General features: G+C 40.8%; 1 protein-coding gene across 1 annotated transcript in view; it reads right to left on the reverse strand.

Annotated features, from left to right (window-relative positions):
- Positions 1-12641: 12641 nt before the first annotated feature.
- SOCS6 (suppressor of cytokine signaling 6) overlaps positions 12642-22030 on the reverse strand; it is a 30556-nt gene continuing 21167 nt past the window's right edge. Inside the window, exon 3 of the mRNA XM_052660455.1 lies at positions 12642-14923. Coding sequence (XP_052516415.1) covers positions 13220-14794 — 1575 coding nt within the window. The 5' untranslated portion in view covers positions 14795-14923 and the 3' untranslated portion in view covers positions 12642-13219. The remainder of the gene's footprint in view (positions 14924-22030) is intronic.

Here is a 22030-nt window from a genome sequence, read left to right on the forward strand (position 1 = left end):
TTTGGCATATATCCCTGCTAAAGAAAATTATTATTAATTTTAGTAAAATTTTAAGAAAGTCACCAAACCCTAGACTCTGAGTATTATGGAAACATTATAACCATACTTTCCAGGTTCTTATCATCTCTTTGTGGAGACCAGACAGTTAATCAGTTAAACAGTGTATGATTAATTGCTGAAATGAGAGCTATGGAAATATAATGTCTAAAAAAAAAAGAAAATATCTGATTCAGTATCATTCAAGACTTAGACTATTAGGAAATTTGCTCCAGAACCTTATCTTGTCATTTATTTAGATGAAAAGTAAATTTTACTAAGCTGTGGATTGCTGAGAAATGCAACTGAAAAGTTCATACTAAAATTCAAAGAGATTACCTTAATATATATTCAACCTCTGGGTCTACGCATATTCATTTCTACCACAAGTTCTGAATAGAAACCAACATCATGATAGTAAGATTGAATTTTAGTCTAATGCCCACACAGAAATGAATACTGAAAAACTACAGCACGATATGGTATATTTATTTATTTTATTCAGAGTTTTATGAAGAGTTTAAAGTTATTTGAACATTCAAACTTCTTACATTTTAACTTCCTCTGAAAACAATAGACAAATATTCCCACCCTATTACAATTTTATCTCCCAGTTCCTATAGAGAAATCCTTTCAACTGAAACAGTTTACAAAAAGGTTAAAATCCAAGATTCTATCAATTAATCATGAAGTTTAGCAATTTAGTAGTTGATAAATGTTACATATTTAATGTACTTAGATAAATTCTTTCATGCCCTTGAGCTAATAATGCATATTAATTAAATTATTAATTTAGTTAAAATCAAAATTAACATTTAATCTTCTTGTTCCATGGCAAACTTATCTTTTCATCACATGGCAAATGCCAATAGCTTGAAAAGCCACAAATGATTAGATATGTATGTAGCTATTTCAGCATGTAGAAAAGAAAAAAAAAATCAGTATCTGGTTCACATTTTTCTAAAAACTCAAGTTCAGACTTCCCTTTTCAGTCAGCATTTGCCACATGTCTGGATTCCACCAATTGTCTCTAAGTTGTAAGCAGTGAAAAACTACTTCTTCAGAAGTAGACCAAGAAAAGAAAGAAAATGAAATCACCTTTAAAGCAATGAAACCCAACCACCAACCATCATTACTGGGGAAATAAGTAGTCAGGGTTCCAGTGAGACCTAAATATAAAATTCTGCATACCACACCTAAGCTGTACTTCTCAACCAAAGGCTCCAAAAATTACATGATTTCTAATAAGTGAATTGGGCTTCCTTGGTGGCTCAGTGGTAAAGAATCTGCTTGCAACTCAGGAGACCAGGGTTCAGCCCCTGGGTTGGGAATATCCCTTGGAGAAGGAAATTGCAACCCACTCCAGTATTCTTGCCTGGAAAATCCCATGGACAAAGGAGCCTGGGGACTACAGTCCACGGGGTCACAAAAGAATCAGATATGTTAGCGGCTCAACAACAATAAGTGAAATAAATTTGTATTTTTTCCATAATCAAAGGATATAGATCAAAGTTTGGATTCTTTAAGCAACCTTGTTGCTTCCTGAAGTGGCATTCTCATGCAAAAGTGAGGTCATCACCTGGTAAATCAAGACACCAGCTCAGAAAGCAATCAAAGTCGTGAAAAAGTCATTTTGTAAATTATTGAGGGGCATGCAAACACACTCTACTAAGAGTTCCAAGGTCACGGCAGAGAAAAGTACTGAAGTATATTTTTGCCTTGTGCTTTGTAATTTTCACTGAAACGGCTTCGTTTGGAGACCTATAGGGAAAGGCAGTGTTGTACCAAAAGAAGGCAAAGAGGCTGTATATTTTAACCTTTCTTGGAATCATTTAGATTTCCTTTTTTACCTTTAATCTATTCATGTGGAATAAATATTCTGGAAATGAATTTTTACCTCTCCCCAAAAATCAATTCTTGTTTTTGAACAGGGAATTTTGTTAGATTTGTGCTCATCTTGCAAAAATCAATATAGAATGAATTAAAATGTTATTTCTGGAAATAAGAAAAAAAAAGGCTGAGTTACAGTTAGAAGACTTCTGGATGGGGGGTGACAAGAACAGAATAAAAGCAAATTAATAACAGGATGTTTTCCATCCAGAGCTAATTCATCAACTGACAAGGAAAGGGTTGGAAAAAGTTCTCTTGGTTATAGATTGGGTTGGCCCAGAACTTTTAAACAACCAAAAACACTGTTACAAATCATATGCGCCAGAAGAAACACTGTTACAACTAAACATTTAACTAAATGGAAAAAAAAAAGTTCTGCCCTTTAGGCAATGCTAAGTTCTTAACCTTGTTATAATAAAAGTTGTCCCTTTAAATAATTCAATAAAACAAAGGCTTTTCTTTATTTCCATAAATAGGTCAAAGGTATATGCAGGAACTGATAACGCTCTCTATATAGAATAAACGCTCTGAGCACAGCAGAGTCTTCATACCCCTGCAAACAATTCTTTTAGGGAAAAAAAGAAAACAAAAAATAGAAATAACATAGAAAATTTCATTCTAAGGGAATCTTGTATCTATTCTGCAGCTAATATACCTAAAAATTATTAGTTATCAAATGATTGTCAATCAGAATTATTTTTAATTCAGTTCAGTTCAGTTCAGTCACTCAGTCATGTCTAACTCTTTTTTGACCCCATGGAATGCAGCGTGCCAGGCTTCCCTGTCCATCACCAACTCCTGGAGTTTACTCAAACTTATGTCCATTGAGTCAGTGATGCCACCCAACATTCTTATCCTCTATCGTCCGCTTCTCCTCCTGCCTTCAATTTTTCCCAGCCTCAGGGTCTTTTCAAATGAGTCAGATCTTCACGTCAGGTGGCCAAAGATTTGGAGTTTCAGCTTCAGCATCAGTCCTTCCAATGAATATTCAGGACTGATTTCCTTTAGGATGGACTGGTTGGATCTCCTTGCAGTCCAAGGGACTCTCAAGAGTCTTCTCCAACACCACAGTTCAAAAGCATCAATTCTTTGGTGCTCAGCTTTCTTTATAGTCCAATTGTCACATCCATACCTGACTACTGGAAAAACCTTAGCTTTGACCAGACCGACTTTTGTTGGTAAAGTAATGTCTCTGCTTTTTAATATGCTGTATAGGTTGGTCATAACTTTTCTTCCAAGGAGTAAGCATCTGTAATTATTTTTAATTAAGATACTTCAAATTGTTTTAAGTGTTTTAGTTTAGGCAATATTTATTAAAGTCAAAATATAGAAAAATCAGAAGTGAAATTCAAATAACCTCCTCTCTGTTTTTTAATGAGATGACTTTATTCTAAGAGGATTTTCACTTTTCTTTGATCTCTATCAAAACTCAACATAAACTGACTGATATCAGTAGACTTACAAGATTCATAAGTGGTAGCTGGAGAAAACTAACAAAACAATTTCTGACTAGCGGAGGGAATCTCTTAGAGTGAGAAGAAACTTTTCAGTCAATGAAGTTCATCTGCCACTAATGGGTCAATAATTGTGTGCACTTAGTCGTTTCAGTCATGTCCAACTCTTTGTGACCCCATGGACGGTAGCCCTCCAGGCTCCACTGTCCGTGGGATTCTCCAGGCAAGAATACTGGAGTGGATTGCCATTTCTTTCTCCAGGGGATCTTCCTGACCCTAGGATCAAACCCACATCTCTTATGTCTCCTCCATTGGCAGGAGGGTTCTTCACTAGTGAAACCTATTGAGTGATAGTTACTCAGTCATGCCTGACTCTTTGCAACCCCGTGGACTGTAGCCTGCCAGGCTCCTCTGTCCGTGGAATTCTCCAGGCAAGAATACTGGAGTGGGTTGCCATTTCCTTCTCCAGTGAAATCTATTAGAGGTTGTTTATTTTTAATTATAATACAAGGCACTGAAAAGATTTCAAATGTTTTCACATAATTTTCCAAGAAATGGTCAACACTGGTATACTGTCCCACATCTATGCCTTCTAGATACTTTATTATCTGATGGGGACGAGTTAGCCAGGTAATCTCACTATTCTACAAAATAAATAAATAAATCTAATCATGCCTACAGTAGGTAATCCTACTTGATTACCTCATAAAATAGAATGTGAAAGATCTACATTTGATGTGCTTAATAAAAAGTGATCATATTTAACACAAAGCTATTCATGGGAAAGTGCTCACATTTTTATACATATTGAACTATTTGGATTTCATTAGCACATTTTTTGGTTCATTAAGATAGTGAAACGTTAGGTATCACCTTCCCCTCTGTGAGCAAGAAGGGGCAGGTCCTGTTGGAACAGACTCCTGTCTTCCCACCGTGCAGTAGCCATGTGACCCCACTGGACGCATCTGAGAATTTTATTATTCTGGCCACAGAGATCGGTTCAAGAAAGAATATAGGATCCAGTTTAAGCAATTTGGAGTCTTGGCTAGGATCTCTCTGCTGCACCTGAGAGGAAAGAAACACCATTTCTCCACTGACTACAAAACTATAACAATGTGTCTCGAGGGCTACCAGCAATCAGGACCCTCATCACATGGAAAGCTTGAGAACAAAGCTGACATCCAGAGACGACAGGCGAAATGAAAAGGTCAGGAAGGCATGGAATCCCTGGTTCGAGTTCTGGGAGCGAGCCACACACCATACCATGAAGTTATTATCATCTATGGTTTGGGGGAGTAAAGGCATTGCTTATTTACAGATGGAATAAACCATCTTCAGTTCCTTGATAATCACCTCTCTCAATATTACATTAGGTCTTATTGAACCCTACCTTTCTATGACAACTCATCTCACTTATAATTACTTTCGCAGTTTGGACACATAATAGAAGCTCAAGAAATACTTTCAGCATCAATGAGTGAACCAATGACTAAAGGAATTCATTAGCAATGGAACAGGAAAAGTGTGAAAGTGTTAGTTGCTCAGTTGTGTCCGACTCTTTGCGACCCCATAGACTGTAGCCCACCAGGCTCCTCTGTCCACGGAATTCTCCAGGCAAGAATAGTGGAATGGGTAGCCATTCCCTTCTCCAGGGGATCTTCCTGACCCAGGGATTGAACCTGCGTCTCCTGCATTCTAGGCGGGTTCTTTACCCCCTAAGCTACGGGGGAGCCCATAAAGCAGGTATAAATCGTTATTTCCCAGAAATGTGGAGGAGAATGTCCCTTAGATTGATCACACCATTTATCATATGAACAGGTGGTACATTTTTCTACCCATGTAAGTGTAGGCAGAGAAGCTAAAGACAGGCTTTAAGTATAGCTAGAACTTCTGTAAGGAAGTTCTTGCTCAGGGTGTGGAAAGAGAATTGGCTGAGCACGGGTAAAAGAAATGAAAAAAGGTGAACAACCATGGCTACTAGTACAATAGGGCAATCTCATTATTTATTAGCAAAAAAAAAAAAAAAAATCAGAATTAACGCTTTTCCTTATGCACCAAACATGTGGAAAAGTCCTCCCAAGAGTTCAACTTCACTGAATCTTGTTCCTATGTTAGTATATTAGGTAGTTAAAAGAAAACTTGATGAGGCCATACAAGGGACAGCAGTGGTCACCTCCCCCAGTAATAGAAGATAAAGCCCCCCAGATACACCACCAGCCAGGCCTCTGTCAGAGTTTTTCTGCCATGGCTTAGACAAGAGTATTTTTTATTTAAGCGGCAGAGTAATCCCCTAGAGAAGATAGTAGGTCATTCATTTACTTATGCTACAGTTCTTTCCCAGACAATCACAGATGGAAATGCTCCAAATAATAGAAAGCCCTGAAGAAAGAAAGGAAGTATATCCTACTGGCTTCGAACATAGATTTTTGGAGCCAGACCGTATGACTTTAAAACTGGGTTTGTTTTTTTGGGGTTTTTTTTGGTGTGTGTGTGTGGCTATGGGAAGGTTCACCTCTGTGCTTCACTTTCATTTTTTATAACCTTCAAGTGTCTGCCTTGCATAGGGCTTAGGAAATGAGAAATAAACATTGAGCATTAAAGTATTAGGTATTAGAAGTATGACTTAGCAGACACAACTTAGCGACTGACCAACACTGAAGCACAATTCATTTGTATTATAATTGAGAAATGCTGTAAAATCCAGCTCTCGTTTCATCCACTGATTTCATTAACTGCATTCTGGGAGAACTCCCTTTTTTTTTTTTTTTTTTTTTTGCGAAGTAATGGATTCTTCTGCCTTTAAAGATATATCAATGCATCTATTGATTTTCTAGGCAAGTGTCATACCCCATAGTCACAGTTAGGCTTGTAATTCTCAATGCCAAATGGGGCTAACAATTTGCCAGCCACAAGAAAAAAGGTGTCAAAGACTACAGTGAGAAATGGGCTGCAGTAAAGCCCATTTAGGTGAGCAGGAGGCTTCAGTGACACTTCTCAGCAGAGAGGACCAGAGACAGACTCCACGTCCTGAAGCTGTTAGACGTGCACTGGGGACAGAAGGAGGATTATTTACACAAAGGAGGAGAGGTTCTCTTTAATGACACTCTAGGATGGAATCCCATATACTTAAAAGAACATTTTATGGGCTTCCCAGGTGGCACCAGTGGTAAAGAAAAAGAATCTGCCTACCAGGGCAGGGGATGCAAGAGACCAAAGCAAGGAGACGCAAGCCAATGGCAGGAGAAGCAAGGGTTCGATCTCTGGGTCGGGAAGTGGGACCCGGGATACTGGAGTGGGAAATGGCCACCGACTCCAGTATCCTTGCCTGGAAAATTCTATGGACAGAGGAGCCTAGCAAGCTACAGTCCATGGGGTTGCAGAGTCAGACACGACTGAGCACACACACACATAACTTATGACCTAAGCTGTTATGAAAAACTAGTGCGACCCTAGACTTTCATAGGGTCGCAGAGAGTTGGACACGACTGAAGCGACCTAACACACACACATACATTAGACTTACAGAACACAGACCAGAAAAGGCTAGCTTCCTAGAAGAATCTGTGCTTACTAAAAATTTCCTTGGTGTGAAATCCATGGCTCGTGATCAGAGTCTCTTTCCAGCTTGAGATGTACCCTTATTTGCAAGCCAGTTAACAAGGACAGAATTTGACAGCCCCAAATGACCTCTACGTAAAGGCAACTGACCCTGTTCATACACTCTGTAAAAATATTGATAATCCCTGCTCTGGTCAACCTCTCCTGAGCTTTTACAATCTGATGGAGCCTCTCCTAAGAGGAGACTCCTCTAATTCTTCCAGAAGAGGTGGGAGGCTACCTGGTATGATGTACGGAAAATGCAGTTCAAAACAAAACTCCAGGAGTCTAATGACTACAAAATTCAGCTATGCTCAGATATGGATATTTAATGTAGATGCCGCTGCTGCTGGGCTCTTTGTCAGTGTCAGGCTCTGGTGCTATCAGGAGGCCCTGGATTCAGGGGAGGTAGCATGGGGAGTGGAGAAGGCAATGGCCCCCCACTCCAGTACTCTTGCCTGGAAAATCCCATGGATGGAGGAGACTGGTGAGCTGCAGTCCATGGGGTCGCTAAGAGTCGGACACGACTGAGCGACTTCACTTTCACTTTTCACTTTCATGCATTGGAGAAGGAAATGGCAACCCACTCCAGTGTTCTTGCCTGGAGAATCCCAGGGACGGGGGAGCCTGGCGGGCTGCGTCTACGGGGTCAAAGAGTCAGACATGACTGAAGTGACTTAGCAGCAGCAGCAGCAGCAGCCTGGGGAAAGGGGATGGGGAAGGCAGATGAGGCAAAAACATCCATTAGTAAGACAAGTCATGCAAAAAGAGCAGGAAAAACAGAAGTCAAGTTTTTTTTTTAAAAGATGTTACAGGTTAGGAAGCCCTTAAAACTGGAAACTGGAATACAAATACACTAAAAGAATTAAAGGATTTTTAAAACATGAAGTTTAAATGAAGCTAAAGAGTTTTAAAAAAAAAGATTGGAGATTAAAATAGCAGGATAAGGACTAAATTCAAGTGAAATAAAAGTTAAAATATTTTTGATTCGGAAAAGTTGAAAAGCGTAAGTAAAACCTGTGAGGTTAAAAAAAAGACTAAAGATGAGGTGGCAGTGAGCACTGTCTGCATGACCATCAAGAGGAGCTTCATCTATACTATTTCTTCTGATTGATGACTGTCATTTATCACTTTATAGATACTTCTGTCTCGAGTATTCCTTTGGAAAAGGTGTACAGATTCATTACATATTCTAATGTATTGTCTATAGATTATAAGATAAAGTCAAGCACGTATCTGCTGATACTTTTTAAGCTGACCTGTCTTTATACTTAGAAAAGTCTCTTAATAGTAAGCTCCCCTGGTGGCTCAGATGGTAAAGAATCTGCCTGCAATGCAAGAGACCCATGTTCTTCTATCCATGGCTCAGGAAGATCCCCTGGAGAAGGAAATGACAACCCACTCTAGCATTTTTGCCTGGAGAATCCCATGGATAAAGGAGACTGGCAGTTACAGTCCACGGGGTCGCAGAGTCGGACACGACTAAGCGACTCTACTGTAGCAACTGTTCAGCTCTGTTTGGATGAGTAAGAATCTATGTGGCTAGGGTGTTAAGTCTGTAAAGTCTAAACTTCTACATAGCTCCTGAGACCTGACCATCTCTTTCCCTTAATTTCCCATTTCATTAGCACCACCATCAGTAAAGTCTGATACTGGAATCAATGCTGTCAATTGATACCCGTTCTAGAAAACGTGGTTAGAACAACACATTATTTGCATTCTATGAAAGTCAAAATTTGTGGTATATTCTCAACCAGGTCATTTAAAAATTTATCTTTGTATTAGCTAGGATAAAAGACCTGTTAAAACGTTTAACTGAACAACAAATTTTCAAGTGAACGTTCAACCCAATGTGGTGTTTCAAGAACTTCAAAACATACAAGGCAACTCAGTGGCTATTAGGTATCATTGTCTATGAAAGGATTTTTAAGTAACTCCTACAGAAAGATCACCTGATTCTATTGAACATCATGAAGTAATAAGGGACATATTTTTTAAATGTCAAAATCCAAACATTTTTTATCATTTGGCCTAACATTCTGTTAGAGAGGTTTTATTATTACTGTGTTAATTAGTCTTTGTTTTGCAAATGTTCTGCCAACTCGCTCCATCCTTTGTGCTGAAGGCTTTAGCAACACTGGCTGTCTCCCGTCACCATTTCACTTTTCCTGTTTTACTAAAACTTGTTGGTCCCTACCTCCAGTCTCTGCCCAGTATATGGGACTTCCAGAAATAACTCAGTTAGCTCTATACTAATTACAAGTCAAACTCTGCATCTGATTATTAAACAGACCACAAGGCAGATCTTGTGAACGAAATTTTTATTTACATGTTGTATCTAGAAGCAGATACATAAATTCTTTATACGATTAATCTCCAAAAATGTGCAAGAAATTACTATAGTTTGTTTACAAACCAAAACACGTATTAAAATCAATGGACTTTGGATAATTCATTCTGTGGTGTTCTCAGTACAAATGGTACACACCTGATTCGAAACATACAGAAAAAGTGTAAACTACAGCAATCTGGATTGCAAGTATTAATTCCATGGCACTCCGACAACTATAAAATTTCTTTAACCCAACATGTATACTTATTACAAAATTCTATAAGAATTTTTCATCATCTCTGGAAGTAGAGGTTGGATCACTTTTCAGAAACAGCAACTACACACTCGCCATGTTATGACTGATTAATAAAAAGGATGTTTATAAAAAATCTTTACAGGATTAAAAAAGTATTAAAAGAAACCGAATTTGTGATTACTAGCGTACCAATACTTTGTTTTAGAATTTTAAAGTTATTTATGGAACTGGCAAGTGTTCCTTATTAGAGTTTTCAGCAAAACTGTCTATTGCTGGTAGTGTGACTTTAAATTAAGACTTCACGTTGGATGAAAAGCCATGAAGATTTAAAACGGATTATTTTGAATCATTCATAAAGCAAATCTCTCTCATATACAATGTGAACTGTACAATGATCAAAATTGGCATTTCTGAAAGCATTGTTAAGAAAGAGATTCGGACTGGTAGCACTAGCAGGGACACTGAATATAAGCTACTGAAGATTTCAGTAACTTTTATCCTGTTTTAGTAATACTGGCTCAGAAATTATCCTGTATATTGTACTTGGGTTTTATTTCCTATATTCCAATGGTTTAGCCTTTTGGCACGATTTCTTTTAACAGCAAGATGGTTGCCCTGTGTAGCTGGTTTCCTTAAAAACTATTTTAAATTCTATGATCGTTTCCTGTGACATTTTTTGACCTTCTAAAATTTTCAGATTATTGCACCAAAATGGGGCACAGTTTTCCTTAGAGAAAGGAGACTTTTTCAAGTACTTTCTATGCTCTTATTATTTGTAAAAAAAAAAAAAAAGCACAATAGTGTCCTAGGAAGCCTGGAAATAGCTTCTGGCTTCCATCATGTTTCTGGGATGAGATATTTGATAAAAAGCAACTCTGATTCATTTCGTATGGCAGGATACAGCTTTCCTGTATTCTTTCTCTTGCCTTGAGCTCAGATTTTCAGAAGCAAACATTTAAGAAATCACTTACAAGCAGCACCCATGTCATCTAAGCCACCATTCAGCAGAATCCAGAAATTCACCCAAGCGCTACCCGCACAAAAGCTACAGGATGAAGACTTCTTTTTTTCCCCTTTCCATTTTTAACCAGAATGTTTTACTAGCCGATAAAGCCAATTGTTCAGTATATTGTGCTGCCTCGGCCAAATGGTTCTCTAAACAAAAGCGAAAAACACTGCAATATTCCTCTCTGTTTGTAAATGATTTCTTTGCAAACACTTTTATTTTTATTGATACACTATCAGACCCTAGCAATCTGAAACTGGATTAGAATAGGGGATTTTACTTAAAGGAATTTTAGATTATGAACATACAAAAGCACACTACGAATTGGCTTTCTGAATTAGAACAGTATCAAGACTTGCCCTCCATAAAAACACAAAATACAATTTTCAAGACATTTATATGGAAATCAGGATGATCTTAACTTGAAACCAAATGGCTCGATCTTAAACACACGGTTATCATGAGGAAGGTGTGGGGAACAGGCTATGCCCACATAAGACAGGGTTCAGGGCAGTCTAAAGACCTCTGTGCACCACGGTCTCACAAAGAGTACATGTCAATGCTTCTAGAAACACGGAGAAGCCATCTCAACACTTATTATTAATACACAGTGACTCTGTGACAATACCTGCCATCTAATATAGATGCACAGGGACTTTTAACTCACCCTAGATATATTTTAAATTGTTTAAAAATAAATAGTTTTGCAAAAAAATAGTTTAAATGTCTTGCATTAATTTGATAACAAGTTTACAACTCTGTAATAGTTCTTAATCCAAATAGCTTATAATGAACACTTAAATTATATTATTACAGTATACTCCATATTCCATCTTATTAGGTGAAAACATATCAGAAAATGAAAGAGGAGTCTTTGCAACAAGGTACAATCAAACATTCCACCAAAATTAAGTACCTTTTCCCCTTTAAGTCAAAATACCATAACACAGGTATTAATACACTGGGCCTTTTCTTGGTAATTCTCAGTTGACTCAAAAAAAAAAAAAAAAAAAAAACAGAAACAGAAAAAAAAAAATGGGGATACTGATATGTCTGAATGACAAAGCTATTAAATTTGACCTAAGACCTTCACCCTTTTTTTTTTTTTTAATGGGGATAAGAGATAGGAAAAGGAAGAAATGTCTTAAATTACATGTTTCATTGGAAGGGGAAATATTTTCTTTAAAGTTATGTAGCTAGAAACATCTTCTGGATGGAACAATCTCAAAATACTAAAGAATCTGCAGTGAATAAGTACTGCATTTCAAAATAACTAAAAAGTATTGGATATAACATACTACCCCCACCCTGCAAAGGACTGAATCAAAAGAGATGAAAAAACTAATGATGCTAATTTACTTAAGACGTAGCTAAATTAAAAATAGAAACCCATGGATAAATGGCAGTATATATGGTAGGTAAATGCACACACCTGATTCCGTGTTAACATTTTTGTTAAACGGTGCACCACAATTTCCACAATTTTTAAACTTAAGTCACTGGGATTTTTTGGTTTTGTTGCTTTTGTTTTTTTTGGTGGGGGAAGGAAGTGTTAAATCTAGCACATTTTAATGGTGACTACATAAATGAAAAATATAAACCCAACTTTAAAACCTTTTCTTTCTATTCAGATCAATTTAAAACTTTATATAGACTTTAATGTTGCAAGAGGATCTAGTCCATTTATGAAAAGCATTTCTACATCAAGTTCACCCAAGAAAATGATGTCTAAGCTAAAGAAATCACAGATAAAACATTTTACCAGAGGAAAGTATAGATAACAAAAAAATTGCTTATCACAGGAAACTAAGATCATCTAATAATTTCTTTGATAGTTCTAGTTCCATAGGTCTTTATACGTTATGCCAATTTGTACCAGAGTTTAATGACAGAAAAGGCAACAATTTTTAAATTGGTGGTATACATTTCTTTACAACTTTTTAATGTAAGGCCATTTATTAAAAACAGACAAACCACAAGATGAAAATGAAGGCAACAGAAAAATCCAGCTTCTCATAACCAAAAGACAGCACAACCTCAAACAATTTAGAAATGAATGTGGCAGAAAGATATGTCGCAGACCTGCATTCCATTACCCAAGGTTATGTCAGTTCACAATTCTAAATAAACCTTTGTAGAGCATGAAATTAAAAATCATTTTCGGTGTAGGTGTAAACTCTTGTGATTAATCACAGGGCTATGCTGACTCAACACGATCTTTGAAGATGGGCCACTGAAAGAGAGACGTAACAGGTTCATTCTGCAAGTTTCATTCAACTTTACTCAGGATTGGATACACATGAAATGTGCTTTTAATGCATAAAATCACAGTGGATAGCAGCAAAGGATTGGGGGTGGGTGGGTAAAGAGAATCTGATCATTCACATTGTGATTATTCTGCACGCTGATGGAAAAGACTTCACACCTCAAACCTCCAGACTTCCCTTTTGTAAAGAACGAAAATGAACCCAAGACACCTCGCAGACGGTTCCCCACCCCTAAACGGACTGGACACTCTTTTACACATAAAACTGAAATAAAGAGTATGGCAGCAAAAGATTCTGATGGCGATGAAGAGTCTGTAAACTGTATCTCAGTCTCTCTCTCTCTCACTCCCAAAGTGCACGATGCCGGGCTGCGGGCCTCTGTCAGTAGTGCTTCTCCTGTAGGTAATCCTTCATTTTGTTGGGCAGGGGCAGCTTCTGGATCAGGTCTATCCGGGTGTACTGGCGGATGACGAAGCGGCACAGGTACTGCAGCGAGCGCACCTGCATGAAGCGCGACACCGGGTTGGTGAGCCGCACCGGGTAGGTGGCGGAGCCCGGCAGGCGCGAGCGCGAGTAGCAGAAGGCGCCGTTCTCCGAGTCCCTGATGGAGTGCTCGATGAGGTCCACGATGGACGTGTGCCCCTCCACGTCCGGCTGCTCGTAGAAGCTGAACCGGCCGTTCGAGTGCTCGATCCGGGTGTGCAGGGTCTTGCCGTGCGAGCGGAAGCTCAGGCTGAGCAGGTAGCGGTCGTCCGAGCTGTCCCGCACCAGGAAGGAGCCGTCGGGCACGTTGGCCAGCTTGCCCTCCGCCTCCCAGCGCGTGATGGGCCCCCAGTACCAGCCCTGCTTGGCCAGCTTCTTGAGCTCCTCCGTCAGGCTGGTCACCGCCAGGGGGCCGCTGCTCTGCACCGAGTCGTACACCCTGGCCACCCCGGGCGCCGAGGTGGGGTCGAAATTCAAGTGGCAGCGCACGCTGTCGGCCGCGTGGGCGTCCGGGCCAGCAAGCCCGGCGAAGGTCCTTTGGCTCGGGTCGGTCTGCAGCGGAGGTAGCAGCGGGGAGAGGGGGGGCCCGTCGTCGGGGCCCGCCCGCGGGCTCGGCAGCACCCCCGCCGCGGGGCCCCCCAGCAGGCCGCCCACCGGCGGGTCGCCGAAGAGCTCGGGCGCTGGGCGCCCGGGGTCCTCGTCGCGGCGGGCGGGGCAGGGGCCCCCGGCGGCCGGGGGCGGCAGGACGGCCGAGACCTCCATCGGGGAGGAGCCGTCCAAAGGCACGGTGTACGGGAGGTAGTCCTGAGGCAGCAGGCCCAGGACCACAGGCACGTGCTCGCCCAGGCGCAGGCGCAGGTCCCCGGCCGCAGGCGCTGGGCTCCCGGGCGCGGCGGGCGGCTCCGGGCACGGGCAGGCGGGCTCGGCCGCGGGGCGGAGCTCGCCGAAGTCCTTGCGCACGCCGTTGAGGGCCGGGCCCGCGCCGGGAGAGTGCACCAGCGCCTTGACCCGCACCTCCATCCGGATACACGTCTCCTCCGAGGCGGTGGGCCGCAGCGGCCAGGGCGTGGGGCTGTAGTGGTGGCTGCGCAGCGACGTGGAGCGCATGGGCCGCGGCGCCCGCGCGTCCTTGAACACCAGCGGCGCCGACGACGACGAGAATGTGTCCTCGTCCGCGGCACCCCCAGCTGCCGCGCCGCCCTTGCCCTTGGCCTTCTGCTTGGCGCTCAGCCGCCTCTTGAGCGTGCCCATGAGGCTCTCGCTCTTGGCCCGGTTCTTGCCGCCGCCCTTTTCGTCCTCGCCGTGCAGCTCGCAGCCGGCCATCTCCTTCCCGTAGCAGCTCCCGAACAAGGACTCCTCTTTGCCGAAGTCGCCGGCTAGTGCTGGCTGTTGTACGACCATGAATTCCGCGTCTTCTTTGCTCTTACTCAAGTTGAAAGATTTCCGGAAGGTCTTAAGGCTGATTTTCTTCATTCTGACGAGCTACCTGATCCGAGGGGCTCAATTTCTCTCGGGGAGATTATCCGCGGACATCTGGGCAGGCTGCAGGCGAGGCTGCATCCATGCGTTTTTCCAGCTTCATTTCCCCTCTAGAGTCACTGTCTAAAAAAAAAAAAAAATTAAAAGGTCACATTAAATAATGTCTCCACAAGTCTTAGTTTTAATTCTTCAGCTTCTGAACAAAGATGCCTGAGTATAAGAAGGTAAGCTCATTTGGACAGATTTTTTCCCCCCCATTTCACGCAGCACAGTAGATCACTGCCTATTTGACCAACATTTGATAATGCTTCAGGAACAAACCCTAATGTTTTTCTCCTTGCACCTCACTTTGATTTAACCCTAATTATGGTCCACGTGCCTGTCCTTCCTAACACTGAGTCAGTCGCCCTTTTCACAATGACCCACACGGTCCCAGCCACCAGCCTGTGTCCTGCAGAGAGCCAACACTCAGCAAAGAAGGCACCACGTCCATAACAAGCCCAAGCAATTCTTCAACAACCTAGGTGTATTTTTAAATCTTTAAACAGCTGTAAAAATGAATTAAAGGAAGTCCATAATCTGTGACAAGTTATCTGGGGAAAGCCTAGACATGCCCTCCACAGCCACAAGTCTACTGGGAACAGGGTCTGTCCACCTGCACGATCCCAGAGCCCGGCCAGCCCAGACCTCCCAAGACAGGTGTTACGGGGACAGCCGTAACAATAAGTACAGTTCTTCACAGTAAGGGAAACTGCATTATTTGTCTTAACAGGCAGAAAATGGTGATGAGAAGACTAATAAAAACCTCCCTGTGTTAAGTGATCACTTTCTGGCTCACTAGCAACGAATCCAATTTTGTCCACCAAAAAAACCGACCATCAATTTACAGAGATTAAGAAAACTTAATTACCAATATCCATAAAACTAGAGGCCGTGAATACAAGAGAAAACAAACATGTTTAGCCCCCAAAACAGGAATGCTGTAAAGAAAGTACCATTTATAGTAAGAACTGAAAATCAGCAAATTCTTGATAAACTAGATCAATGGCTCAGTATCCAAAATGGATTATGTCTGGTGTGTCTGGAGTGTTACCCCAAACTCCCAAACCCCAGCAGGTAAACCTACTACACTTAAAGCTTGACCTAGTGGGTCAGGCCCCATTGGCTTTCTATGAATGGTATAAAATGTTAGTTCAGCTCTCTATTATTAGAAAAAGGCAAATCAAAACTACAACGAGGTACCAGATCACACTCCTCAGACTGGCCATCATTAAAACCTCTACAACCAATACAATATTGTAAAGTAAAGAAATAAATAATAATAATAAATAAATGATAAATGGTTTAAAAAAAAAAATCTCTACAAATAACAGGTGCTAGAGAAGATGTGAAGAAAAGGGAACCCCCTCCTACACCACTGGTGGGAATGCAAATTGGTACAGCCACTATGGAAAACAGTATGGAGGTTCCTTAGAAAACTAAAAATAGAATTACCATATGATCCAGCAATCCCACTCCTGGGCACATATCCAGAGAAAACTCTAATTCAAAAAGATACACGCACCCCTATGTGTATAGCAGCACTATTCACAACAGCCAAGACATAGAAATAACCTAAATGTTCATCAATAGATGAATGGATGAAGAAGATGTGGTTTATAAACACAATGGAATATTACTCAGCCATTAAAGAAGAACAAAATAACACCATCTGTGGCAGCATGGATGCAACTGGAGATGATCATACTAAGTGAAGTAAGTAGAAAGACAAATACCGTATGGTATCATGCATATGTGGAATCTAAAATAGGACAGAAATGAACCTATCTGTGGAATAGAAAGACTCGCAGACACAGAGAACAGACCTGTGGTTGCCAAGGGGGATGGGGGGTGGGGAGGCACGGACTGGGAGGCTGGAGTTGGCAGATGTAAACCATTACATACATAACGGATAAACAAGGCCCTACTGTGTAGCACAGAGCACAGGGAACCAGTCAATATCCTCTGCCAAGCCATAATGGAAAACCGCCTCATCTGAAAAACAGATGAATCGTTTCTGAATAAAATGTAAGATGTTAAAATGTTAAAAACAATCGCCTGGAGTCATTTGGAGTGCTCAGGGAGGGCTATCCAAGCTTCCGCAGCAGGTCATGTTGCCTCTAAAATTTTCTAACAATGGATGGGCAAGGAGAGCTCAAGTTCAACGTATAAGCGCTAGAGAGACTCAAATGTGAGTCAACTGCATGTAGAGTTGAATTTTAAAACTGCATTTTATTCACAGCTAACTTCCATTTGCAAGTAATTCTTCATCAGGTCCCAATTTTGTGACATAATTTTAACATTATTATAAGTAACATTCAGCCTCAGTTCTGGCAGGCAACAGTTGCAGTTGCAACCCTTCTAGGTCCCCCAGTTAAGGATATACTAATCACTAGAAACGTGTGTGTGCAGACACAGTTAATGCAGTGAGGAACACACAGACTCGTCCCAGGCTGGAGGGAAAACATCTGCAGCACGTGCCACATGCTGTAAGTCCAAGCTTCAGAGATGAATAAGGAGGTTAAGTTCTGAAAAGCAAGTCCAGAAGATGAAGAAAGATCCAGAACACGATGCAGAAAGGAGCCCTGACTAGGAGAGAATCCACGGCAGGATCTGGACTGCCTGATCCTGCCCACAGGCACTCTGGCCTCCCTCAAATCCTGCCTGCCCCGCTGCAGGACGACGACAACCTGAAACAGCTTCTCAGCTCCCTCAGTGAAGGACAACAGGGGCTGAAGCTCCTGTCCTCACCCCGTTCCTCCAGTGCTCTCTTTACTCGCCTCCCGGTGCTCTGAGAACACTATAAACACACTGCCACTGAGGGCCTGGGAGCTGGCTGCAAACATCATACAACAACCCCCTGCCCCCAGCTTCGGTCAAGTCTTCCCGACGTCACTGTCTCGATGAGACCTGCCCTGATCATGCCATTCAGGCTACATGGCAAACCCTCTTACCCAGGACAACAGAAGTGTCTTGCTTTAACAGGCTCTCTGTCACCCCTCTCCTCCTCCACTCACTGACGTGTCCCAGGCATCCAGGACTGTGGCAGGGGCCCAGGAGGTACGGTGATCAAACACCCCGCCCACCTCCACTTTCCTCACACCTCACCTCAAGAGGTAATTCATCATCATAGGAAAAGGTTACACAGCTCCTTAACAGGGCCAATAAAGTTCTACACGGTCTGGCTGTCTTGGGTGATTTCTGCTCCATTCATATTCACCATATTCTCACTCAACATAGAACATTTTAACATATTGCTCCTTGGACCTGAACTGTTTCCGTTTTCCTTCTCCTCTTTGACTAATTCCTTTGAACCTCAGCTCATCTGTCAATTCCTCAGGAAACATAAACTGCTCTTCCTGATTAGGTGAAATCCTCCAACTAGGGGATCTGAGGACACTGCACACCTCTCCAGCTTCGAATTTCCATCTGGGATGTATGCTTACATCTATTTGCATAATTATCTGATTAATACCTGTGACCCCAGAAGGCTGTAACTGACAAAAGCAGAGACTAGTGTCCATCTTTTTCTCAGCGTGTTATCCCAGCACCCATCATGGATCTGGCCCACAGATAACTGGCACGCCACAGATAACTGCTGAATAAACAACAAAGTAAAATGAGTGAGAACACTCAAAGGAAAGGTCCACAGTGACAGACGACTTGATGCTGATGTACGCAATTGCCTCAACAGCAGAATCAGTAACTGACTCGGATGTGCAAGCATCATATTTAACTCACCCTTACTAGGTCTGGCTTCCCTCATAGCTCAGATGGTAAAGAATCTGCCTGCAGGGTAGGAGACCCAGGTTAGATCCCTGGGTCAGGAAGTTCCCGTGGAGAAGGAAATGGCAACCCACTCCAGTATCCCTGCCTGGAAAATCCCATGGACAGAAGAGCCTGGTGGGCTGCGGTCCACGGGGTCGCAAAGAGTCGGGTACAACTGAGTGACTAACAGTAACTAACTAACTACTAGGACTGAGGTTCAAACATCTCTGCTTCCCACTGTCGCATCCATTTCACAGAAAACAAGACTGATAACTATAGTAAAAGTACTTGGTAATTTATCCACTTGATGATAATTTCTTTTTTCAACTATAAATCCATATGCAACTTAATAATAACATTCAATAAACAAAATTCAATCCCAAACATGAGAAACACACAAAGTTCTATCAGGCCATATGGTCTTTTATCTCTTCCTTTCATTTTCTGGGCAAAGATTAAATTACTCTGGAATTTTTAAGAGTATCTGTTTTTCTGTTTGCACTTCCAAAAATATATGCCATCTTTTTATAGGACTACCATCTGTCTCATCATGCCTAAGTAAATGTTCTGAATTAGTTTCACTGCTTTTCTAATTGTAAAATTTTAAGTTTACACATGTATTGGCTTGGCCAAAAAGTTCACTCGGGTTTTTCATACGTGCTCACAAGAAAACCTGAACAAACTTTTTGGCCAACCCAATACTTAAAAATGTCCATAAAGGTTCAAGGGGAAGTTTTAGACGTGAATACGCCACCCAGGCAGAAGATAACATCTTCAAATAATTTCACAATCTCTTTTTAAATAAATGATTGGTGGTAGTCATGCTTGGCATTGTAACACCTAATGAAAAAACTTTTAAAAGACAACATCAAAACAACTACCTAACCTTCAGCGAACGAAACAGCTTTATTACTGTCAATTTTTACAAGTAAGGAAACTAGGTATTAGAGAGATAAAATTTGCCCCAATACATTAGATAACTTGCCTCTAGGAAAAACAGCAGATCAGACCTTAAAGCCAGTTGCTAGCGCCGAAACACACATTTTCTCCTCTCACAGCGGCCCTGTTGGTTGTGCTAGTGCTGAAGTCAGTGGTTCCCAAACTTTTGGGTCTCGGGACCTCTCTGTCCTCTTAAACATTACTGAAGATTACAAAAAGCTCTGTCTGTGTAGGTTATACAGAAATCATTTCTTAACAGTCAGTTGCTCTGGGAAATCTAAGAGCTTTTTTTTTACCCTATTACATTCAATTCCTATTAGAAATTAAAACAGATTTAAAAATATTAATTCATTTAAAATGACAGTGTATTCATTACACGATAACATAAACCACTTTTCAAGAAAAATAGATACGTTTTCCCAAAGAATTCAAATTCAGAGAGAAGAGGCACTGTTTTACATGATTGTAAATCTTTTCCTGTCCAATTTATTAAGACAACTGGACTCTCGTCGGTGTTTGTATTGAATGTGTTACAATATGTTGTCTTAAAGTGGAAGAAGAAAACCCAACCTCTGATAGAAGCAGAACTGGAAAGGCAGGGTACTTTAATAACCTTCCGTGTAACTGTGGGTGGTCTTCTTGTGATAACAGAACAAAGTCAGGGGATAGTTTCTTAAGAGTCAGTATTGCTGAGAAATCTATAACCATATTTTTTTTTTACTCTATTACATTTAAATCTATTGGTCTAGGTTACAGTTTGAATGAATCTTTTATACATTCTTGAGTTTTTAACATCATGTATTAGTTATTTCATCATACAATATGAAAAAATTACTATTACCACTGATCTCATAAGCAAAGTCTGAAGTATTGCAAAGCTGCGAAGCCAAGAGTGGTAGGTAGAAGAAGTTTTGCAGTTGAGTTTTGCTTGAAAGCTTGAATTTAACATGGGCAACAACACTGTCAGTGAAGTAAAAGGCTGTACTTTGACCATTTATGAGAAACCATCTACTAAGCACTCAAGATGATTAAGCATAATCTGTCAATTGTTCTTTTAGGTAAAAGTAGTCCATCATGACAAAGCAGCTAGTTAAGTCAGTTGCCCACACAAGACTTCCCTGTGGACACCTTCTTTTAGTATGTGATAAACGTGCTTTCTACACACTTCCATTTCATCATAAGCATTTTAAAAAGCTGTGTACTCAGGGTCAAAATTTGATAAAATTAATAATTTTTATAGCTACATCAATGACATTCTTAAATGTAACTGGAATCTTCTTCTTACCACAAGTGCTTGGAGGTGAAGAACATATGGCCATCATGAAAGTTTAATACTATCACAGTTGGCGCCCCAGCCTTGTTTGTGAACAGGCACCATCATTTTTACTCACGGCACTTTTGCACCCTCAGCAGAAATGGCAAAAACAGTGGAAAAGGCAAATAATGTTTTAGCGTTATGATGAAAGAGGATCCACAGACCGTATTCTGAGGATTGATAAGTTAAAACTATCTGTGAAGACAGTTTAAAAGAGAAAGACTTTTAATGTAGGCAAAGCATCCACATAAAAAGTCAGCAAGACAGGAGGCTAGTTCACCGCTGTAAATCTCTCTGCAGGTCAATGTCCAGCCGGTCTTCCCGCACGCTATGGCTCATGCCCTTCCAGGTCAGTGCCCTGGATCCCACTCCCTGCTCCTGAATCTGTCAGCTCACTACCTGTCATCACCTTTACCTAAAAAAGGGGAAAATAAAAACCAGATACTAAAGCCTTTCCATGAAGGGAGAAATAGAAATGAGAGAAAGGAACAGACCAATAAAAAAGAAAAGAAGGGTAATGGCCAATGTAAATGAGATGCCATGGAATTTAGGGCCCAGTGCTTGTTGCAACAATACATATGCAGGGGATACACCCAACTATAAGAAGAAAATGACTTTCAGAGCTGGTTTTTAAAACTCCAATCATATGTTATAATGTTTTATCAGTTGAATTATATCTGCTTATTTACTGCTTTACATCGGGAGCACCATCAGTTGGTCACTAGTTGGACCCCTGTACCTGAAATAGCTCCTGGGCACTGCTGACATTCATCCAAACTTAAGATTCTTTTTTTTTAAGTTCTTTTTATTAAAAAAAAAAAAGTTAATTGATTTGTAAACACTAAATAAATGCAGACAGCTAAATTTTTTTCTGTGAAATTAGATGTAAACAAAACCACTCTAAAGAACTATGAAAACAGTACTTTAAAAAAAAAGAAAAAAAAAAAAAATCCAGGCCTTTGTATGAAGACTGCTTTGCAAATGTGATTAACTTCTAATTTTACTTAAAAGTTAAGTGCCAAACTGGAAAATCATAGATGACGCATTATGTAAAGCCAGAGATGACATAATTCAAACCAAGTTTAGTCACCGAATATTTAAAGAAAGACATTGGTCCTACACTTGGAAACAAAGAGTGCATATTTACTTATTTTAATTTAAAATAAAAT

Source organism: Budorcas taxicolor, chromosome 22, assembly GCF_023091745.1.
Source record: "Budorcas taxicolor isolate Tak-1 chromosome 22, Takin1.1, whole genome shotgun sequence".
Taxonomy (NCBI): Eukaryota; Metazoa; Chordata; class Mammalia; order Artiodactyla; family Bovidae; genus Budorcas; species Budorcas taxicolor.